This window comes from Salminus brasiliensis, chromosome 8, assembly GCF_030463535.1.
Source record: "Salminus brasiliensis chromosome 8, fSalBra1.hap2, whole genome shotgun sequence".
Classification (NCBI taxonomy): domain Eukaryota; kingdom Metazoa; phylum Chordata; class Actinopteri; order Characiformes; family Bryconidae; genus Salminus; species Salminus brasiliensis.
Window position 1 is genome coordinate 6,851,182 of NC_132885.1, and position 22,532 is coordinate 6,873,713.

The following is a 22,532-nucleotide window of genomic DNA, read 5'->3' on the forward strand; positions in this document are numbered from 1 at the left end:
AAAAGAACACTCTCCAACTGTGAAGCACAAGAGTGATTGATCATGTTGTGGGTTTGTGTTGCAGCCAGTGGCACAGGGAACATTCCACTGTTAGAGGGAAGAATAGATTCAGTTAAATACTGGTAGATTAGAGCTAGAGGCCTTTTGCAAGGAAAAACATGTGAAAGTATCCCAAACAAAAACTTGAACAACAAAAGCTGGCTACAAGCTGTGATATTTGCTAATGAGGATACTGATCATGCAGGGTGTTGCTTCAGGCATTGCTTCAGGCATTTTTCCTTTTTTTGGTATTTTGAGAGGTGGATTTAAAATAAATTACATTTAATTTAATACACCTTTATTGTCAGGATACTAATACAGAGTTATACAGTGCAACGAAACACTGCCAGGCTAAGCCTCTGATGCAGAATAAGTAAGGATGTGGTACAATGGGGCAAGGACAATAGACAAAACACAAGACAAGGTGCATAGACAACAATTACAAAGACAATACATACATGTGTGCATGATGGCTGGGTGATTAATGTGTAAGCTAAGTTACTATACTAATAAATAGAGAAATAACGTAGTATGTAGTCCAGCTCTGTTCGTTCAAGTGTTGTAAACAGCACTGCATATGTAACAAAGTGTGCAGTGCAGTAAGCTTAAAAAAGTACAAAGTAATCTTGCTTAAAATATTAAAAGTTAAATTAAAAATGTAACCTTTAGTCCCTTTTGTAAATTTGATCATTGTCCACTTGCCTATACCTGTATATCACTGCTGTCCAATGATAAACTGTATCTCCAGTGGCGTTTTCAGTTTTGTCCATGGTTTGACCCTGTTGCTGCGCTGAACACTGTGTAAATAATTCTGGATGAATGGACCAATAGAAATGCTCTAAATTACATACAATTAACTCTTTTCACTGACTTCCATTCAAAGTTAAGACTTAAGTTAAGACATTTTTGCCTTCACCATTCTGAACAAGTTTTTCATTGGACAGCGACAATTTACTATATTAGACTTTTCAATAATATATAATATTATTATAATATATATATAATATATATATATATAGTAGCCAGGCTCTTCAAAAATTGACTGTGGTGGTACACTCTTCTACTGTACAGCAAGACCTGCATGATTACAAATTAAAAGCATTAAGAAGAAAGCCTTTCCTGGCTTGTCATGGCAAAATTCAGCATTAGACGTTTTCGAAGGAACAAGCCTGATGCACTTTGAAAACAAGTTATGCAGACTGATAAGGTTAAAATCTAACATTTCAGCTGCAATGATCAAAGGTATGTTTGGAAAAAGGGGTGCATAATTTGTGAGAAATGCATAACAGTGAGAAATGTGGTTATATCTTCGATGTAGGCCACTTAATATTATGTCAAATGACACATCAGTCATGACAATGCAGTACAAGTTACAGCATCTAACATAATCGTCATTAATGGTAAAGTAATCCCAGCAGCGCTGCTCTCACTCCTCCTAAATGACTAACAGGACTAATGAATGCAGGTTTAACAGTGTGCTCTTAGTAATGTCAGAGCTCGAACGTTGGCTCTCAAAAGATCTGGCAGCAGATCAAGTACAGTCACTCATACAATTCACACATTAATAACATTTTTGGAATTCACACTGAATCAAAGCATGACAACCATGACAAATGCTTGATTACACGGGTGCCATGAGAGCACAAAGACAGAGGGAAACATCTCTTCACTACACAATTAAACTAATTGCCAGCCGTCTGGAAAACAAGATATAATTACACTGCATGGAGTTGTGACACCGACACTCTTTCTTTTACAAATCGCTCACTGGACCGAGACATCTGAGTGTGCGGGACCATACTTAAGTCTAGCGTCAGTCTAGTGATACTGAGCTGAAAGCAGCTGGAGAGAAAGTCTGAGTGTTAAAAAGCAGCATATTACACAATCTCTCTGTCCTTGGTTTTTGGCTCAGTTCTTCAATAGCCTTAAAAAAAAGCCTGCCATCTGATTTGCTTAAGTCTTTGGCGGAGGGAGGGGGAAGAAACGCCCCCGGGGAGAAGTAAAGCTTATGAGAATGATCCAGGTTCTGTTTGAGAGACTTCCCGGTAGCAGATAATGTTCACCTCTTGGCCCAGCTGAATGAAGACCCTGCCTACTGAGGGAACACTTATAATGATTGATTATCAGAATTTCTGTACCTACTGTCTGCCTCTTTATTCCTTTCATTTCTCTGATAGCACTGCCCTTCCGTGACTATTTTACTTCAGCGACCTTTCCCAAAGTGGAAGGTTTAAGCATTTCTTCCATCCTTTGGCAGGCAGGCTTCCCATCATAACCGTTCGTGTTGAAAGTAAAAACAGCCATCCTGTTCTCTGCCACAAACCGGCGTGGCTCTCTTTAGCCTTGCTTTGCCTTTGCGAGGAGCCTGGTACAATTAAAGCCGATTTCCATGGGCGAGTTCACAAGCCCCCGTCCCGCTGGACTGCGTGCCCTTATCGACGGTGAACAGAGGATTATTAGTGCCCAGGCTTCGCACTGTGCCAATTACACAGTGTGGGGAGATTAAAGGCCATGACCACTGGTGGACCGGCGGCCCAAGCTTTCAGATCCGCCAACCTGGCCCCATAGGCCCCGTATCCCCTTCAGTCCAGTCCTGTGACCTTCAGACCCACTCCCTCGTTTTCCTGCAGATGGAAAACTGCCAAGGCCACTGAGCATAAACACAGGGCCACAGTGAGTGCCACTCGCAATAATTGGCACGCCGCAGATACTCACAGATGCGCAGCTGAAGCTGGAAAGGTCATCAGATAGTGGCCGCGTTTAACCTTACCGAATCAGCAGAGATGCTTAATTACTTCTGTGCTACTTTGCATGGCTTTGAGTATGTACAGATCTATAACTAAGCACTGTAGTTTTTCATGCAATAATTCAACAGCATGCGCAAGTCTTTTCTGCCTGTTGAACGCCGTCGTTCCTTGGGACAGCAGGCCTGGATCTGAATGAGCAATTACTGCGTATACGCAGCCGACTGGCAAGAATGAGCACGGCTGAGGGCTTCTGAATCTCGGTGTGAAAATAAAAATGCATTTTACATCATAATGTAATCAATACGCTACATGACCAGCAAACAGCACAATTTGCAAATTTTACATTGTCACAGCCTCTGCAATAGAGGACTGGTTGTATCAGGAGGCAGATAAGGGAAGATATTATCGCAGCAATAAGTAAACAGGCTCTGAAACCCAATGAGGATCATGTTTGTCCAAGATTTTAATAGCATCCTGGCCAAACACAATTTCTCTTTTTGGGCAGATTAGATGGCTCTGATTTTTCAGTCCCAACACAAGCTCAACATAGAGTAGTAGAGTAATACTGTATAGAGTATACTAGTGGTTTGACATTTACATGTAATAATGGTAAAGACTGCAATGCAGAAGGTTGTACACAAGTATTCACATCATGTCAGACACCATGACCTCATTTTATTTGTTAGAACAAGGGAGTCCAATCTTAATCTGCATGTTTTCATTCCAAATAAATTGGGGCACACCTGATTCCACTTGTTTAATCAAATGGTCTCAGTCCAAACAACTGATCATGCTAGCTCCTCAGTTTAGTCAATATTCTCTTTTTTACATTTGCATCTCAATTTGGCCAACAAAACATGTTGATCTGAGCCTCAAAAACATTAGTAAATGAGGTGGAACTGAAACTGATTAAATACTGTGTAAAATGCTTAGACTCTGGCTCCGCCCCCCTCAATTTGTTTACTGTTTATTCCCATCTGCAGGCTCGAACTCTCCCTATCACATGTGGGGAGGCCTTCCTATTCTCATATTCCTGACCATGGAGGACTGTGAAGTTGATGGAATTCAAACTTATGATCTCCTCAGTCTCTTAAAAAGCAGACAGTTAGACAGTTGCTCCACTCTAGAGCTGTGGAAACATGCATTTAGTGTATTTTCACAGCTCTAGACCAACCCTACGGTCTAACTGCTGTTCATTTAGTGTGAGGAGATCATAAGATCAAATCCCAGAGAGGACTCAGCACTCCACTGTCAAAAGTTTCCCAGTCTGAGGACATTATGCGATAGGGGACGTTCCAACCTACAGATGGGAATAAAAAGAAAACAAATTAATTGGAGGAATACAGACTAAATATCTTTAAGTTGTCTTTAATCTATTTTAAGTTGGCCTGTCCCTTTATGGATGGAATATTAGACACCCAGGCATTTGAATAAAATGAAAAAAAAAAAAATTTATATATATAAAATATTTTCAAATCAGTTTTTTTTTTTTTTTTTTTGAGCCAAAGTACATTAAGCTGCAGTGTTACTACCCTACTTTTGGTGTAGTGAGCTCTGGGATCAATAACATGTGGCATAAAAAGTTGGAGCTAATGAAGGCAGGGGAAAGATCTGAAAAACAGGCATAAAAAAGGTTTTATTCATTTTCAGTTTATTAAAACTACACATCATACATACAGTAGAACTGCTGAGTTAGCTAGTACCACACTCAGAGACTCTAACCGCGAACAACACCAGAACAGAACAACCACACGTTCCTACTGTGAGAGCTTTAGCTCCCAAAATCTTTATCTCCTTCCACAATTCACCAGCTAGGCTCTGACGGCTCAGACGGCTCCGATGGCTAGTATGAGAGTAACAAACCATATGCAAACCTACACAGCAGACAAACCCTAGCTAAGCAACCCTTTGACATTCAGCTATATCACTACACTTTAAACATCACTCTTCATGGGCTACACTCCTCCTCTTCAATCAAAGCATGTAAACATGAGTGTGCTGCAGCTGCTAAATGTGGTTCTGCCATTCTGAACCTGTATACTCAACAGCCTCCAACTTCCTCACACTGTATTTTCTTTGTGTGTGTGTGTGTGTGTGTGTGTGTGTTTGTTTCCAGCCTTCGCCCTGTGAGTGGTGTCGCTGTGAGCCCAACAGTGAGGTGCACTGTGTGGTGGCCGACTGTGCAGTCCCGGAGTGCGTCAACCCCGTGTATGAGCCAGAACAGTGCTGTCCCATATGTAAAAACGGTAAGACCAGCTTCATTTTACACAATCTCCCAGAAATGATTTGTTTCACACAGTCCAAGAGCAAAGATGCAAAAATGTGTGGCTCGGATTCCAACTGCTTCATCCTCACAGGGCCCCACGAAATAATGTGCATTCACACTTGGTTAAATCCAATTTGAACAAATATGTGACCAAACAGTTTTGGAAATCCCCAAAGCCAGAGCATCCCAGCTGAGATGATAAAGTATGGGCCAGTCACACAGCCTCGCATCCCGTCTCCACTGCGCATCATCTGGCTCCACTGTACCTGTACTGTGCAAGCAGCTTCTGTTTCAGCCATCTTTTGGCTTGAAAACGGCAAAACGGGAGTGAATGGGGACCTCCTGTCCACTCTTATATACAGTCTATGGTTGGGAGCTGTAACTGAGAACTATACTGTGGTATGCTTTACCAAGCGGGGAATAAAACCACAATCTGGCATGAGGAGGGCAGCAGCATAACCCAATAGAACATCTTTGGTCAAAAGGGTGTATACTGAACAGCCACACAGCTGTATGCCACCCAGGGTGAATACCACACAGCAGACACGGCAGGGTTTGAATTCCAACCCAGACACGTTTTGTACACAATGTGCTGATAACTGTTGACCCAGAACACCAATCAGCCATAACTTTGAACCCACCTGCCTCATGTTGCCACCAAAACAGCTCTGACCCGTCCAGACATGGACTCCACAAGACCTCTGAATGCATCCTGTGGTATCTGGTACCAAGATTTTAGCACTCAAGTCAAGTCAATTTTTTTTGTATAGCTTTTTACAACTGTTGTCATCACAAAGCAGCTTTACATAATTAGTAATTAATAAAAGACAGAGACAAAAAAAATGAAATAACATAAGACATGAAGGATCAAAGACCCCCAGTGAGCAGCCAGTGACGACAGTGGCAAGGAGAACCTCCCTCAGAGCTGAAGGAAGAAACCTTAGGAGGAACCAAGACTCACAAGGGGGACCAGACCCATCCTCCTCTGATCAGAACTATTTAAACATTATTAATAAAAATGACCAAACCAGATACAGCAGATAGTTAATAGTGATGATATTAATAGTAGCAGATAGTTACCATTTAGGTTCTAACATGGTCACTAAACAGGTAGCAGTGGTAGGCGGGTGAGCCGCTGGTCTGGTATGGGTGGTGGTGGGTGGGGGGCCTGATGGTCGGACTAGTAGGTGGCAGCTGGTCTGACACAGGTAGAGGGGACCTCAGCGGGCAATCTTCCAGCAGGTCGGGCTGGGTGGCTCTGAGAAGGTAAAAAGAGAGAGTTAGTACTGAGAGGATTTCATGGAGAGCTGAGAATGTTGTTGCGTCTGCCGACTCCGGCAGGTCTGACTATTACAGCCTAATTAAAAGGAGAGAGCCAGAAGGTAACACAGACATGGGGGCACCCTGAAATGCTAGCGTCCATCTGCTCCACCGTCCACAAACCTGAGTGATCGCGTGCTTGAGGCGAGACGACAGCTCCAGCATCTCAGTGTCCTACAATTCCCTGGGTCTGCGAACCCCTGGACCTGCAACCTTTATCTAAGAAACATTAATTACCAAAAGCTAAACTAAACAGATGAGTTTTCAGCTTAGATTTAAAGATTGAGACTGTGCCTGAGTCCCGAACATTATCTGGAAGGTTATTCCAGAGTTGGGGGGTTTTATAAGAACAGGCTCTTCCCCCCGCTGAGGTTTTCTGAATTTTGGGAACTACTAAGAAGCAGCTCCCTGAGATCTAAGTAATCAGATCCTCCAAGTCCTGTAAGTTGTGAGGTGGGGCCTTTACGGCTTGCAGTGAGCCATGGGTGATCATGTTCCTGTTCCCAGGTCACCAAAAAAATCTTTTCTTGAAGCACTTTAGGTTGGCTCAGATAAGTGGCTCAGATACTAATACTAGCATTTTTTTCCTTCCAACATGTCGACTCTAAGAACTGACTGTTCACTGGCTGCCTAATATATCCTCCACTTTGACAGGTGCTGTTATAATAAGATAATATATGTTATTTACTTTACCTGTCAGTGGTTTTAGTGTTATGGCTGTCAAGTGTGGTTTTTGTTAGAAGTCAACCCTTTTTGCTTAGCTTGTACCAATGCTGTATGCTATACTATGCTATATACACAACATAATAAATAAACCATGGCTGGATCTCAGGAGACTTGTGTAATGATGTTGTCATTAAGGCAATGGGACACAAGCAAGTATTAGAAAAGAAATGATGCTTACAACAATTTTTCTTGCCTGGTAAGGCAGTTATTTAACATTGTTCTGTGGGTCTGTGTCAGTCAGGAGCAGTAAAAATCCCAATTGGTACCCAAGGTTCAAATATGGGTTGTATAATGTTACAATAAAATAAATGAACATGTTTAAAAGTCTTATACTTTGTCGCTGGAATGCTGTAATGAGTTTTGATAAAGCTCTTGCAAAGTCAGAAAATATCCCTTGCTAGTGTGAATATAGTACAGTCCCAAGTTTACCTTCAAGCTTAAATACAACCCAAAACAAAAGTCAGTGAAGATACCTGGATACAAAATATGCATAATAATCAACAGCTACATACACTTAATACATAATGTGCATAAACACTGACTGTGAAATTGTGTGGCCAATATTCAATGTCAGGACAATGTCTACTGTCAACTGTCAACTGGAAACAGGATAGTGACCACAGCTGAAGTTGATATTTTGTTGGTTGTGGTGTTTAGTAACCAAATTTCAACCTCTTTCAAATGTTACATGCAAATGTCATATTGACATAAAATACCAGCATTGTGAGGTATGATGAGCAAAATAATAAGATGTTGATTTAAAAAAAAATAAGATGTTGATTTTAAGTCATGGTGTTAAGTAACCAAAATGTAACGTCTGTATAACTCACTGTATTGAACCCACTGTTGGTTTTGGAATTTAGGTCCTCTTGAAAGAGATGGCTCTTCAGTCAGTGTTTAAACACAGCGAGCGATTCTGCTGTTCGGACACCCAGGGGAAGTTCATTCCCCCACCTTGGTGCCAGAATAGAGAAAGGTCTATATGCTCATCTTCCAAACATTCTAAGGGTTAATGGGTCAAACCGAGGCGTACTTACTTAGCTTGAGGGTCTTCTGTTATGGACTGGGTTTTGGCCATTGACATAAGGTAGGGAGGGGCTGGTCCACTTGTGACTTTGTACACCAGAGTCAGGGTTGACAACTGAAGACAAGTTATGCTGCTGCTTCCTGGATCAGTTGCAAGGACCTGATAGTATATGTGGATAGACCAGCCAGGAGGAAGTGGCTATAGTCAAGTCTTTAAATGGCAAGGGACCGAAAAGGCACCTGGGTGGCCTCTCTAGAGAGAAAGGGCTGAATTCTCTGGGTGTTGTAGAGGACAAATCTGCATGACTGAGTCAGAAATGTAGCCCACATCCTTCTGGTGCTCACATTTGTCTTTTCACTACTAGTAAGGAAAAAAGGGGTGAGTAGGGTTGTCAGTGCACTCAGCTGTCAGAGCACTCTGGCATGTCAATGTGATAAAAAGAATGACTGAAGATCGCACTTTTCCTCATGATCTTGTCACACCTGTCATCACTGGCACTTACCAATGTTTAATGATGGATCTTAATTCTAAGTGTAAATTGTAAATGTGGGAGAAAAATGGCTATAGATGCCTGTTAACAACCCTGTTATTCCGACTCCGAATGAACACTACCTGGTAAGATTCAGGAATATCTGAATATTTACAAATACACACACACATATATATATACAGTCATGCCCGAAAGTATTCATACCCCTGTCAAAGTTTGACTTAAATTTACTTTTATTTAACCAGAAATTATATTTTTGCCTGGAAATGACACAGGCATCTCCCAGGAGATAACACGATGATGTACAAGAGGCATCATTGTGGGAAAAAGTATTTCTCAGCTTTTATACACATTTGAACAAAAAGTGGCATGTCCAAAATTATTCATACCCTTCTCAATAATTAATAGAAAAGCCTTTATTGGCTATTACAGCAATCAAACGCTTCCTGTAATTGCTGACCAGTTTTTTGCATGTCTCCACTGGTATTTTTGCCCATTCATCTTTAGTGATGAGCTCCAACTCTTTGAGGTTCGAGGGTCTCCTTGCCATCACCCTGATCTTTAGCTCCCTCCACAGATTCTCAATTGGATTCAAGTCAGGACTCTGGCTGGGCCACTGCAAAACATTAATGTTTTTGTCTGCTAACCATTTCTTCACCACTTTGGCTGTGTGTTTTGGGTCGTTGTCGTGCTGAAATGTCCACCGGTTCCCAAGGCCAAGTTTCTCTGCAGACTGCCTGATGTTGTTGTTGAGAATCTTGATGTATTGCTCTTTTTTCATGGTGCCATTTACTGCGATCAAGTTCCCTGGTCCATTGGCTGAAAAACACCCCCAAATCATTAGGTTCCCACCACCATGTTTGACAGTGGGGATGGTGTTCTTAGGGTTGAAGGCTTCTCCTTTTTTACGCCAAATGGTGCACACATCATTGTGGCCAAACAATTAAATTTTTGTTTCATCTGACCATAAAACAGAACACCAGAAGTCTTCTTCTTTGTCCAGATGAGCATTTGCAAAGGTCAAGCGGGCTTTTGTGTGCCTTTTCTGGAGAAGTGGTGTCCTCCTTGGCCTGCGTCCGTGGAACCCAGCAGTGTGCAGTGTCCGTTGAACTGTCTGCCTTGAGATGTCGCCACCAGCAGAGTCCAGATTCACCAGGATGGCCTTGGTGGTGATCCTTGGATTTTTCTTCACCTCTCTCACTATTCTCCTGGCCAGCACAGGTGTCACTTTTGGCTTCCGACCACATCTTCTGAGATTTTCCACAGTGCGGAACTTCTTGTATTTTTTAATAATACTTTGCACTGTAGCCACTGGAACTTGAAAACATTTTGATATGGCTTTATAGCCCTTTCCTGACTTGTGAGCGGCCACAGTGCACAGCCGCAGGTCCTTAGTGAGCTCCTTTGTCTTAGCCATGACTGTCCACAAACCAACTGCAGAGAGCTGCTGTTTTTCTCCTGTTGAGTTGATTAAAACAGCTGTTCCCAATGAATCAGGGTAATTAGGATGCTTTAAAACAGCTTGGACTATTTGGAATGGTATAAAACTTTGGATTTTCCCATATACTGTGATAGTTTTCAAAGGGTATGAATAATTTTGGACATGCCACTTTTTGTTCAAATGTGTATAAAAGCTGAGAAATACTTTTTCCCACAATGATGCCTCTTGTACATCATCGTGTTATCTCCTGGGAGATGCCTGTGTCCTTCCAAGGCAAAAATATGACTTCTGGTTAAATAAAAGTAAAGTCAAACTTTGCCAGGGGTATGAATACTTTCGGGCATGACTGTATATATATATATACATACATACATACATACATACATACACACACACACACACACACACACACACACACAGAGCAGTGGGCAGCCAACTCCAGCACCCAGGGAGCAGAGAGGGTAAAGGGCCTTGCTCAAGGGCCCAACAGTGGCAGCTTGCCAAGCCCGGGAATCGAACCCACAACCTTGTTATCAATAGTCCAGTGCTTTAACCGCTGAGCCACCACCGATGCTAGCTAGCACCCTGTCAGTCTACCTCTATGTTAGCTTGTAGGAGCATCCAAAAGTACTGAGATCAGGACAAAATAGTGCATCAGCCATGCAGTAGAAATGCAAGTGTTCAGCACTAATAAAACTGAGCACTGACAAAACAAACAAAATGTGACCTTCTAGTATTTCATGCATTCATCTCACATCATTGGCAATTACAAAACTAGAAGTCCTCTCAGCACTGTGTGGTTAGCTGGTTGAGGAAGTTGTAGCTGGTTAGCATTAGCCTAGTACCCTACTTTCCTAGCACCCAGTCAGTCTGACGTTTTGATAGCTTTTAGCTAATCCCAAAAGTGGTGGGATTAAATCTTGAACTAAAGCATGTGATGAAAAAAGTTTTATGTGGTTTTACAGGCCTTTTTACAACCCTGTTATTTTGCCTCAATGAAACACTGATTAAACACACTGCTTTTTCATTTATGGTGGGCTCACAGAAAATAATGATAATCTCTGCATTTACTGGCTGGATTATGGCACCAAGACAGCTCAAGGTAGCCATGTAGCATAGCCTAGCTTAGCACTGTAACAAGAACAAATGATTTATTGTAATTATTTCCAAGTTGCTGTCTAATCGGCAGGGTGTGCACCTAGATGGCCAAAAAAGTTGTAGCAGACTATTATTGCTGTCCTCTTGGCGCGATGTGAGGTTAGCTACCTGAAGATGTTGTAGCCAATTGACTGAGTTTGTTTTTTGGCCTAGCATTTACCTATCATTCTTACGTTAGCTGCTAGCCGTTCTCCTGGCTCTTCCACTAGGAGGGTAAGGACTTAACACACGTCTCCACACGTCCCCAGCTTCACCACATCAGCGAACAGACGCCTGTCACAGCCAACACTGCTTTAAGGCATCGGCCCAACTGGAAAGAGCACAGGCAATTGTGCTCTCTCTGACTCTGGCTGCTGATGGCAAAACAGCATGGTTGGGATTCGGGATTGCGACCCCTAAGCTATAGGGGTAGTGCATTAGACCACTGAGCCATTCAGAGCCTATAACCCACTCACTTTGAAGGATTACTATATAATAATAGGATGTATAATGCTGTAGACTGATATTATAAAAATAGAATCATGACAACTAATTTTAAAGTGATCAATTCTCATCAATCATGCATTTAAATATAAAGCAATTAAGCAAAACATTTTCACATTAAATTAAATTAAATTAAATCCTACATTTTAACCATAATGGGTGTCCCAGTGAGCGATGAAGGGCTCTTTGGTCCTGGCAAACTTTTAAAGAAAATAAAAAAAGTTGTAGCAGTCTGGAATCCAATCGGTCAGTCAAGCAAAACAAATGATGTAATGTGACCTTCTAGCATTTTATGCATTCATGACTTCCCAAACATCTTGCATCACTGGCACTACTACTAGTCCTTTTAGGATAGTGTGCGGTTATACATTGTAGCTCATTGGCATCAGCCTAGCACCCGCTCTCCTAACACTGTGTTGATCTGGCATTACGCTAGCTTTTAGCTAATCCCAAATGTGATGGGAAGAAGTATTTATTGTAGTGAAGTAACCATGCAGAAAGCAGGTGTTCAGCACTGATGAAACAACAAGTTGTGTGACCTCCTAGCATTTCACGCATTGATGACTTCCCAAACATCACGCATCATTGGCATTTACAGAGGTAATTTTCCAGTGTTGGATCTTAATAAGTATAAATAGTAAGTATGTAACAAAAACTGATTCTCACAAAAACATAGAAATGTGGGTCATGGACAATGATGATTATCTCTGCCTTCACTGGCTTACTCAAGGTAGCCATGGAGCATAGGACAGGCTATAATAGCTTAGCATAGCACCAAGAACAAAACGTTTTTTGTAATTATAACAGAGTCTTCCCGAATAATGTTGCTCTCCTCTCGGCATGGTGGCATCCACCTGAGACTCGCTCTCCTAGCACCCTCTTGGTTTGTCATTCGCACTTACAGATCTAGTTGGAATATTAGATCGTAATATGTGTCCCATGCTGACAAGCTGCAAGATCTGGTGGGCAAAGAATTATCAAGATGAGCTTGAACAGACAGGTTATATTCCCAAAGTGTGTGCTGCTAACCGCAAGCCACTGGAAAGAACAGATGGCAAGTTCAGTCTGAACTTAATATATGTTGAATTATGGCAAGAATCATTGCTCAATTGATTGAGGCCATCCTGAGTGGGATTAATTAGCCTGGAGGGAGTGCTCCATCTCTGATGTCCTTGTCAGCAAGACCCAAACCTAAAATTAGAATTATAGGATTCCAATGGCTTTCTTCACTGTAAGGGCAAGAGATAGCCCTGAGTCAGCCCAATGTTTAGGGCACGCTTCTCTTAGCTAAAGCACATTATCTGTGCCCTGGGAATCAGTGGGACAAATCAAAGGGTAACTGGTTATAGACAAAGCAAAGCACCTTGGGGCTGCTGCTTTAACCAAGCATTACATTATGGATTAGAGACTAGGGTGGCAACCAGCAGGACACTATCTAAGGGAGTAGGACAGTGTAGAATGGCCTGGGTACCAACAGATTAGAGTTTAAGGTGTCATAGGATGCATTTAATTGTTTAATGTAAAAATATTCCGTATTTGTTAGTATACTTTGGTTGGGGGTGAAGAATATTCTGTGTGGTTTTATAAGCCTATTTACCACCCTGTTATTTTGCCTCAGAATGAAACATGCAGATTTACCTTTTACGGACGACTCCTCCCTTTTCTGGCTCCCTTTTCTTTTTGAACAACATAAGCTCTACTTTTATTGGCTGGTTTAAGGCACTGTAACAGATCACAATAACCACATAGCATAGCCTAGCAAAGCTTAGCACTGTAACAGGAACAATAAAAAAAGTGGAGTATTGCTATCCTCTTGGCGCGATGTAAGGTTAGCTACCTGACGATGTTGTAGCCAATTGATTGAGTTTGTTTTTTGGCCTAGCATTCACCTGTCATCCTTACGTTAGCTGCTAGCCATTCTCCTGGCTCTTCCACTAGGAGGGTAAGGACTTAACACACGTCTCCACACGTCCCCAGCTTCACCACATCAGCGAACAGACGCCTGTCACAGCCAACACTGCTTTAAGGCATCGGCCCAACTGGAAAGAGCACAGGCAATTGTGCTCTCTCTGACTCTGGCTGCTGGTGGCAAAACAGCATGGTTGGGATTCGGGATTGCGACCCCTAAGCTATAGGGGTAGTGCATTAGACCACTGAGCCATTCAGAGCCTATTAACCTCACTTTGAAGGATTACTATATAATAATAGGATGTATAATGCTGTAGACTGATATTATAAAAAATAGAATCATGACAACTCATTTTAAAGTGATCGATTCTCATCAATCATGCATTTAAATATAAAGCAATTAAATATATATGAAATGTACACATTAAATTAAATAAAATTAAATTAAATCCTTTAAACTACATTTTAACCACCATGGGTGTCCCAGTGAGCGATGAAGGGCTCTTTGGTGCTGGCAAACTTTTAAAGAAAATAAAAAGAATCATAAAAAATCTGAGGCAAAAATATTGAATCCAATCTGAGCTCTGTAGCGGTCGACACAGACATCAAGGTTTCAAGGCTTTATTAACATAGAAAAGGTATTCAGTTCTAAAACTAGGCTTTTCATTACATTTTTCAACAGACACATCACAGCAGCAACTTATTATGCAGATATACGGCAAACCATCTCCACTGCACTTCACTTTTTGTTTATTTTTGATGGTTTCTGAGAGGAAGATGGAAGAACATTCTGTAAGCAAAATGCAAAAAAGTGCTTTAGCAGGGGGAAAGTCAAAACACATTTCACGAGAACGCCAATTAAATTTACCATCTTCTATGGAATCTGGGACATGACGGGTATAATGGAAGGGAGACTACAGCAGATTTCTTTGTGAGAGGTTTGCAGTCCACGGTTTTTCTTTCCCTCGCTCTAAAGAAGAGCTGTTATTCCTCCCTTGGCCTCAGGAGATGCGTCTTGAAAATAGACATGTGAGGAGCGCTCGTGTACCGTCTTCTAATTGTAACTTTAAGATCTATCAGATTTTGCCCTTGAGCGCACATTGACCTATATACCCCTAGTTCCCCATTACAATCATAAGAGTGGTGTAGGGTGCTGAAGCTGAACAAGCCCGTGTTGCCTGTCTTAGGCCTTACTCACACCCACATATCCCCACACATACATACACACACAGACTCCGCTTGAAGCCAGATGAGGGAGCTAATGCAGGCAGACAGGACACAGCGACATGCTCTTGGTGGTGGCATTTCAGGGAGGCTATGGCGGAGCTGGAGCCTGAGGGAGCCAGCAAGTCCAGTCTGAGCACAGATCCTTACAACAGACCTGAAGAGCTAAACAGACCTAAAGCCTGACTCTAATAAGACTCGAACTCTGCAATGTATTCCACTGCACCAGCAAGCCTTTAAAAGCCTTATATCACAAATAATTCAAATTTCTACACATAAATAATAGAGTTGGTTTGGTTTAAGCTTCAAACGTTCTCTTTGCCCCTCATGATTAAATTAATGTAAAATAGCATCTCCCCAATTACATGTTGTAACCAGTGCTGGGAGGGTGTGGGCTACCATGTAGTTCCTCCAACACATCTTTTTAAACTGTTTCTAATTCAGCGCCACAGGAAAACTCAATGCACTTAAAGCAGGAATGCTAACCACCAGCTCTGTTGTATTAGCTAACAGACTTCTATGCTCATAATGATTGAACAGGGGTGAACTCAAGGTGAAGTAAATGTTAGCTAGTTAACAAGTGCAAACAGGACAAATGTTAATAGTCTTAGAAGTAAAGTCTGTGAGGTGGGATGTGGGATGTTGGGTGAGCAGTGGCTCATTATCATTTAAAGGAACAGGCACTTAAAAACAGCCATTCTTAATGTTACTGTTTTAACCTCTTTACACTCCAGCTCCTTTTTTTATTATTTTCTGCCTGAAATTACACACCCATGAAGTAATATTATTAACAAGCCTTCAAATGTGTAATAGAAAACAGAGAGATAGATATTGACATTAATCTGCAATGGTCAAAATATGAAGAAAACAACAAACAAATGTCAGCATTTTCCTGAATTTCATTTTAAATTTTAAAATTGTGACTGTATTAGTGACTATGGACCTATGGTAGTCTAACCAATGCATGTCACAGACATTTCATTAGACCTCAGGGATCTGCGTTAACCTGTGGAAAAGTGATATAATGCTACCTTTAATTTATTTCCCTTTAAAAGTTTTATTTGTACTTTCACATTTTTCATTTTACCGTAAAAAAAAATAAAATAAAATAATCGTACTTTTGACTTCACTACTGTCTGCATGAATTTTTTACTCATTACTCTGAAGTAGGACAAAACTGGAGTATCCAAAAGGAACATATGATACACTTTCAATTTAAAATAAACCAAACATACCACTCTTTTCTCTAAACTCCACCCCAAATACTCTATTTTCAATCACGGCTGTAACAGCTGATTAATTCCGCTATTCCGAGATGCCAGTTTAATGCACAAGAAAGGCTTTATAACATCTGCAGCACACAGATATTTACTAGAAATCCAACCTTATATAACAGTGGCGCAGCAGGTAGTGTGAGTGCTGCACAGCTCCAGAGGCCTGGGGTTATAGGTTTGATCTTTACTCTGCTCTCTGTGTGTGTCTGTCTGTGAGGAGTTTGGTGTGTTCTCTATGTATCTGTGTGGGTTCCCTCTGGGTGCTCAGGTTTCTTTCCATCTTCCAAAAAGGTGAATTGGCTATATAGCTTTCATTACACCTGGACACCTTTCATTATACCTGTCCAGTGGTATTCCTGTCTTGCATCCATTGATTCCAGGTAGGGTCCAGACCCACTGCAATCCTGACCAGGGAGAAGATGAATAAATGGATGACTAACAATAATGAAAAAAGGGGCAATTTCGCTTACTGGCTGAGTGACTGAATGACTGACGGACTTTGCTGGAGCATGCTTGTGCAAGGACTGCTTAGCAGAGACATTTTCTGGTACTGACAGTCTGAGGACATTTTGCCACAAAGCTAATAAGTATATGTGCTACCGAGGAGACATGTAAGCTTAGGTCAGCTTTAGCAGCGCCCTGTCTGTTGGCCTGGTCCAGCAATGCTACCACAATGTTAGGAACCCTATTATGGCGGCCACACTAGCGGTGCTACTGTGGCGTTAGCATCTGTATGGCATCATTATCATCAACTACTGCAATGGAAGTATTGCTATCACAACGTTAGCATCTTTATCATGTTGTTAGCATTACTATGTCAGCATTAGAATCACTCCCACGGTGTTGGCATTGCTACTGCGACAGCCCCCAGCATTGTTACCACAATGTCAGCCTCACCCAGCAGCACTACAGCTGTGTTAGCATGTCTATCAATGAGTTAGCTACCACATTGGCTGCCGGCATTGCCAGAAAATACTACCGTACCGTGAGTCACAAGCAATGTTCGTGAGGTTCTGGGCCCTTCAGATCTAAAACTAGTAGATATGTGGTCTACATCTTAAGACTCTGAGGGCAAAGCTTGCGTCCTTTACCAGGCATGGTCACATAAAATGGTACAGGAAACATAAAAGAGGTCATTGTATTTTACAATGAAGAGCAGATTTATCTTGTTTTAATGATAATTAAGTGTAGTTAAGAGCAAGTGCTCTAGTACTTCTACTCAAGTAGAAATAAACCTTAACACCAGACATACTATACCAAGCATTGATCTCTACGTTCATACTCACAGGCTTGGCTCGTTCATAGTTTTGCACGAGAAGAAAGCATTAAATTTACCTGTACTCCATACATCCTGAGACTGCTAGAGAAATACTACTACTCAAGCTTTACTGGAAGCCTGTCTTTTAATCTCCAGCAGATTGTGTTCTATGGAGGAATTGAGACAGTAAATGTCAAGAGACGCTCATCCCAGCATTGGGAGAGCTGACAGAAGATCAACACTGACACAGAGAATGCCAAGGCTCAGTCAATCAAAGTATTCAGACATGGCAGCATCTTTTTTTTTTATATAGCTAAACTACCATCTCCCACTGTGTATCACTCTGTCTGCCAGCCAGACTCACACACATACACACACACATCCACCCATCCACCCACAAGAGACTTCTTGGCATGTCGTAACATGTCCTGTGGGCCTGAACGGAGGGAAAAGTAGCATTTTTGAAAAACGCTCCTGCTAAACTGTTGAATTATGCGCAAGTGCACCTGGACAGCTGCTTACATATTCTAGCCCAAGGCGTCGCCAAGGCCTTGAGCTGCTTACAGAACGAGCGTGGAGGGGCCGATGATGGAACGGCAGCCAGAGCCACTCACGTACAGCAGGTTTCCACGGCTGTAAGGCCGACACAGTCTGTTAGCACGCAGCATTTGGTCTTTGTCCACCGGCCAAGGTGACGGGCTGCGGAAGCATTGTCCTTGTTCCAGTGACACCCATATTCAGTGGCCGATGAGTAATCGCACTTGGCAGTGCCAGTGGTCACACATCCTCACGCGCACTTCCATCGCCTGAGTGCCGGCCTCCTGCTCTCTGCCAAATAACTTTAAAAGATCTATGGTAGGTATCGATAGGCGAAGGAATTTGCACATGTAAGCAATGTTCTGGAGTCCCTGGTGAATAAGAGGTATTTATGCTTGTGGGTAATGTGTATACAGTTAGCGCTGCAGCTAACTGTGAGCATATTTGTGGTGTTGTAGCGAAGGGTACACAGTATCTTAGCAGAAAGTATATTTTCACTGCTAAACAGCAAAGTGTCATTTTTATTACTGGTCATGAACTGCAATTACAGCTGCAGCTAATTAAAAAATTAACATTGGATTTGCACTGACACTGCTATTCTAATGGGAGCTCCTGAGTGAGGCAACATGTGTGTTTACCATGGTATTACCATGTTCAACCAATATTAAAGCAAGATTACATAGCAGTTTACCTTTTACAGGTACAATTTAACAAATGCACCAGTAGTGGCTCAGTGGGCTAAAGCGCTAACACTGTGGCCTGGGGGTCAAGAGTTTAAATTTCTCTCCAGGAGGGTAGATGACACTCCCCTCTTATCAATCTTAAGCAATGCTGGTCGGCTGAGCTGGGACCCAGAGCTTTCCTCAGAGCGATGCAGCATCGGCAGCAGTTCTAAAAGATGTGGTAGCCTTAATAGACCCAATCATCTCTCAACTTAGGCCTACTTGAAACCCCCCAGCCATGACTTCCCCACTACGTCAGATACCCGTGTGTCCCCAGTGTCCTCTTTTTTTAAACAAAAATTTGGTCAGCCTAGCATTTGGATCAAATAATGTTAAGATAATGATCAGCACACATTCAACCAGGTGTGTCTAATCTAGTCTGAAATATGGAAGCAAGATAGAGGAGCCCACTGGGCAGCTTATATAATCGTTCATTAATTGCAGTTGAGATTAATGAACTGTCGTGTCAATTAATCGTGATATCAATTTGAGATCAACCCTAGTGTCATACAAAACTTTAGGCACCCCTGGTCAATTTCTGTTCCTGTGAGTAGAAGAAGAACTGATCTCCAAGAGGCATAAAGTTAAAGATGTAAACATTAAAGTGTAAAAAAGAAAAAGAGCACCATGTAAACTTTCACCTCAGGCCACCTTAAGATTTTGAGCTTTTTGATAACATTTACCAAGGTCTCCGATACAGATCTCTACTACTTAAACACGATACCCAGGAGCTTTCATCAGAACTGCATTTATGCTTTTTTTAAAAAGGCAAAAGACAACTTTATACCTTTTGGAAATCAGGTCACTCCAGGTGGGTAGATGGCGCTCTCACCTCATCACTCTTAAGCGATGTTGGTCGGCATGGGCGTCTGTTAGCTGGTGTGGTGGAGATGGTGGCTGGCTTTATATGTTTCGGAGGAGACATGTGTTAAGTCCTTACCCTCCTAGTGTCGAGACATTGCTAGTGCTAGGGGGCGCTATAAACAGGTGGGTGGATTTGGATATCAGGTCTTTGTTTTTGTTTGGGCCTTTTATTGGCTTAACTAGTCATAGTAGCAAATGTTTGACTTGCGGTGCCCAAACTCTGGCATGTGAAGTCCTTGGCCCTGGTCCTTGCACAAATACACATGTATCAAAGTTATAGCCAGTTCATTTTACACTTCATTTTAGGCTCTGAAACTATAACATTTTCTGACCCCTAAACGACCCCTCCAGTTACTTTTACAGGCCCAGTCTGGAGATTGAACTTCAGAAAAGATCACCATGCCATAAGATACTCATTTCTTTTTAAAGAGCTATTGTCTTCAAGTGGAGTTCTAAATGTTCCTTGAAATTTTAATGCCATAAATATTGCATTTTTATGAGGCTGCAAGTACAGCGATGGCACTCCAGACCTTTGCGAATTCACTGGCTCTAACAGTAGGATGTGCTTCTGTGAGCAATATGAGAAACAGAAGTATTTCAATTTATCATGTTTTCCTAAAATGTGCTCGCCTTCCCGGAAACAAATTACCGGGCAAGGTGACAGCAACTTTCAGGTGAATGAAAAAAAAAAGTTCACAAATGGAACTACATTAAAAACATCTGCAGTGCGTTGTTCTGCGGTGGCCGTACATCAGGCGTACAGGTACACTAGTGGACAAGTGTCACATGATTTCAGTCATTTCTACGGCAGATATGTGGAGTCACCGATTGACAGTATAATACAAGTAGCACAGCAGAGCCTGCAGAGAGTATGATGAAATGGAGGGGAACAAAACATATATACGTTCACATTACATGTCCAAATGTTTGTGGACACTGCTTCTAATGCATACATTCCGCTACTTTATGTTGCACCCATTGCTGACACAGATGTGCAAATGCACACACAAACACAGCTTGTCTAGTCCCTGTAGAGAAGTACTGCCTGTAGAATAGGACTCTCTGGAGCAGATCAACATGAACCTATTGGCTTCATGCCTAATACCAGGCTAGAGGGGTATAAAGCCCTCCAGCATTGAGCTATGGTGCAGATGATGATGCTAATGATGATGATGGATGGTGGTGCTCCATCCAATACTTCTGGGAAGAGTTGGGGAGTTGGGGGTGAGGTGGGATGGTGATCATCCAACATCCTGATGTCCTCATTACAGTTCTTGTTGCTGAATGAAATTAAATCCTCACAGCAATGCTCCTCCAAAATCTAGCAGAAAGCCTTCCCTGGACAGTAGAGACAGTTACCTCAAGAAAAGTAGGATCATCTCTTTTTTAATATCTATGAAATCAGAAGAAACAATAAGTGAGCAGGTGTCCCAATACTTTGGTCCATATAGTGTGTATGTGTATATTCAATATACACATAACTTATAATTTAAATAGGTTAATGTAAACAACTCAGTTCTGCTTCTTAAACAGGCTACTGTAGCCTGTATGATAGAAAAGACATCCTCAGAACCATCGATCATGTTAGGCAGGTCATGAATTTTTCATGAATTCAACACAAACACAAACACTGCTTTCTTCGTCCTCCCACATGCTTCTGGTGATCAGCAAACCTTGATTCTGATGGACCTGAAATTATTTAGTTCGGTGTGAAGTCTGCTTTACAAGGTTAAAGCCCACGTAGCTGTGGTCACCAACCCTCCTCCAGTCTTCTTGTAGAGATTGATATCATTGATATTGTTGATCCAGCTGATCAATCTCCTCATTAAGGTCCTCCCCGTGAGGACTGGATTAGTTAGACCAGGTGTTTTAGCTCCAGGTTGGAACTTTCCTCAGCAGTATGGTAGATCTTCCAGAGGATTGATGATATATGCTGCTATATGGCATATGTTCATGCATTCACAGTGTATCACAAAACTGAGTACACCCCTCACATTTCTGCAGATATTTAAGTATATCTTTTCATGGGACAACACGGACAAAATGACACTGTGTGCAGCTTCCAGTGTCCAAATATTTATTCCTTAATATATAATAACTCAATATACAGCCATTAATGTCTAAACCACCGGCAAGTGAGTACACCCCTTAGTGAAAGTTCCTGAAGTGTCAATATTTTGTGTGGTCACCATTATTTTCCAGAACTGCCTTAACTCTCCTGGGCATGGAGTTTACCTGAGCTTCACAGGTTGCCACTGGAATGCTTTTTCACTCCTCCATGACGACATCATGGAGCTGGCGGATATTTGAGGCTTTGCGCTCCTCCACCTTCCTCTTGAGGATGCCCCAAAGATGTTCTATTGGATTTAGGTCTGGAGACATGCTTGGCCAGTCCATCACCTTTACCCTCAGCCTCTTAAAATAAAGCAGTGGTCGTCTCAGAGGTCTCATGCTGGAACACTGTCCTGCGACCCAGTTTCCAGAGAGAGGGGATAATGCTCTGCTTCAGTATTTCACAGTACACATAGGAGTTCATGTGTCACTCAATGAAATGTAACTCCCCAACACCTGCTGCACTCATGCAGCCCCAGACCATGGCATTCCCACCACCATGCTTGTCTGTAGGCATGACACACTTATCTTTGTACTCCTCACCTAATTGCTGCCACACATGCTTGAGACCATCTGAACCAAACAAATTAATCTTGGTCTCATCAGACCATAGGACATGGTTCCAGTAATCCATGTCCTTTGTTGACATGTCTCTGCAGCAATGCTGACAGCACTTCTGCGCCTATCTTTCAAAGACAGCATTTGGATGTGACGCTGAGCACGTGCACTTAATTTCTTTGGACAACCAAAGTGACATCTGTTCTGAGTGGACCCTGCTCTTTTGTTGGGTGTTGGCAATCTTCTTGTAGCCTTGGCCATTTTCATGTAGCGCAACAATTCGTCTTTTAAGATCCTCAGAGAGTTCTTTGCCATGAGGTGCCATGTTGGAACTTTCAGTGACCAGTATGAATGTGAGAGCTGTACTACAAAATTTAA

The 22,532-nt window shown here is 42.0% G+C and overlaps 1 protein-coding gene across 4 annotated transcripts in view; it reads left to right on the forward strand.

Moving 5' to 3' along the window:
• vwc2l (von Willebrand factor C domain containing 2 like) overlaps window positions 1–22,532 on the forward strand; it is a 59,604-nt gene that overhangs the window by 23,968 nt on the left and 13,104 nt on the right. For all 4 annotated transcript variants that reach the window (XM_072685453.1, XM_072685451.1, XM_072685454.1 and 1 more), the window contains one exon: window positions 4,903–5,032. In XM_072685453.1, coding sequence (XP_072541554.1) covers window positions 4,903–5,032 — 130 coding nt within the window. The remainder of the gene's footprint in view (window positions 1–4,902; window positions 5,033–22,532) is intronic.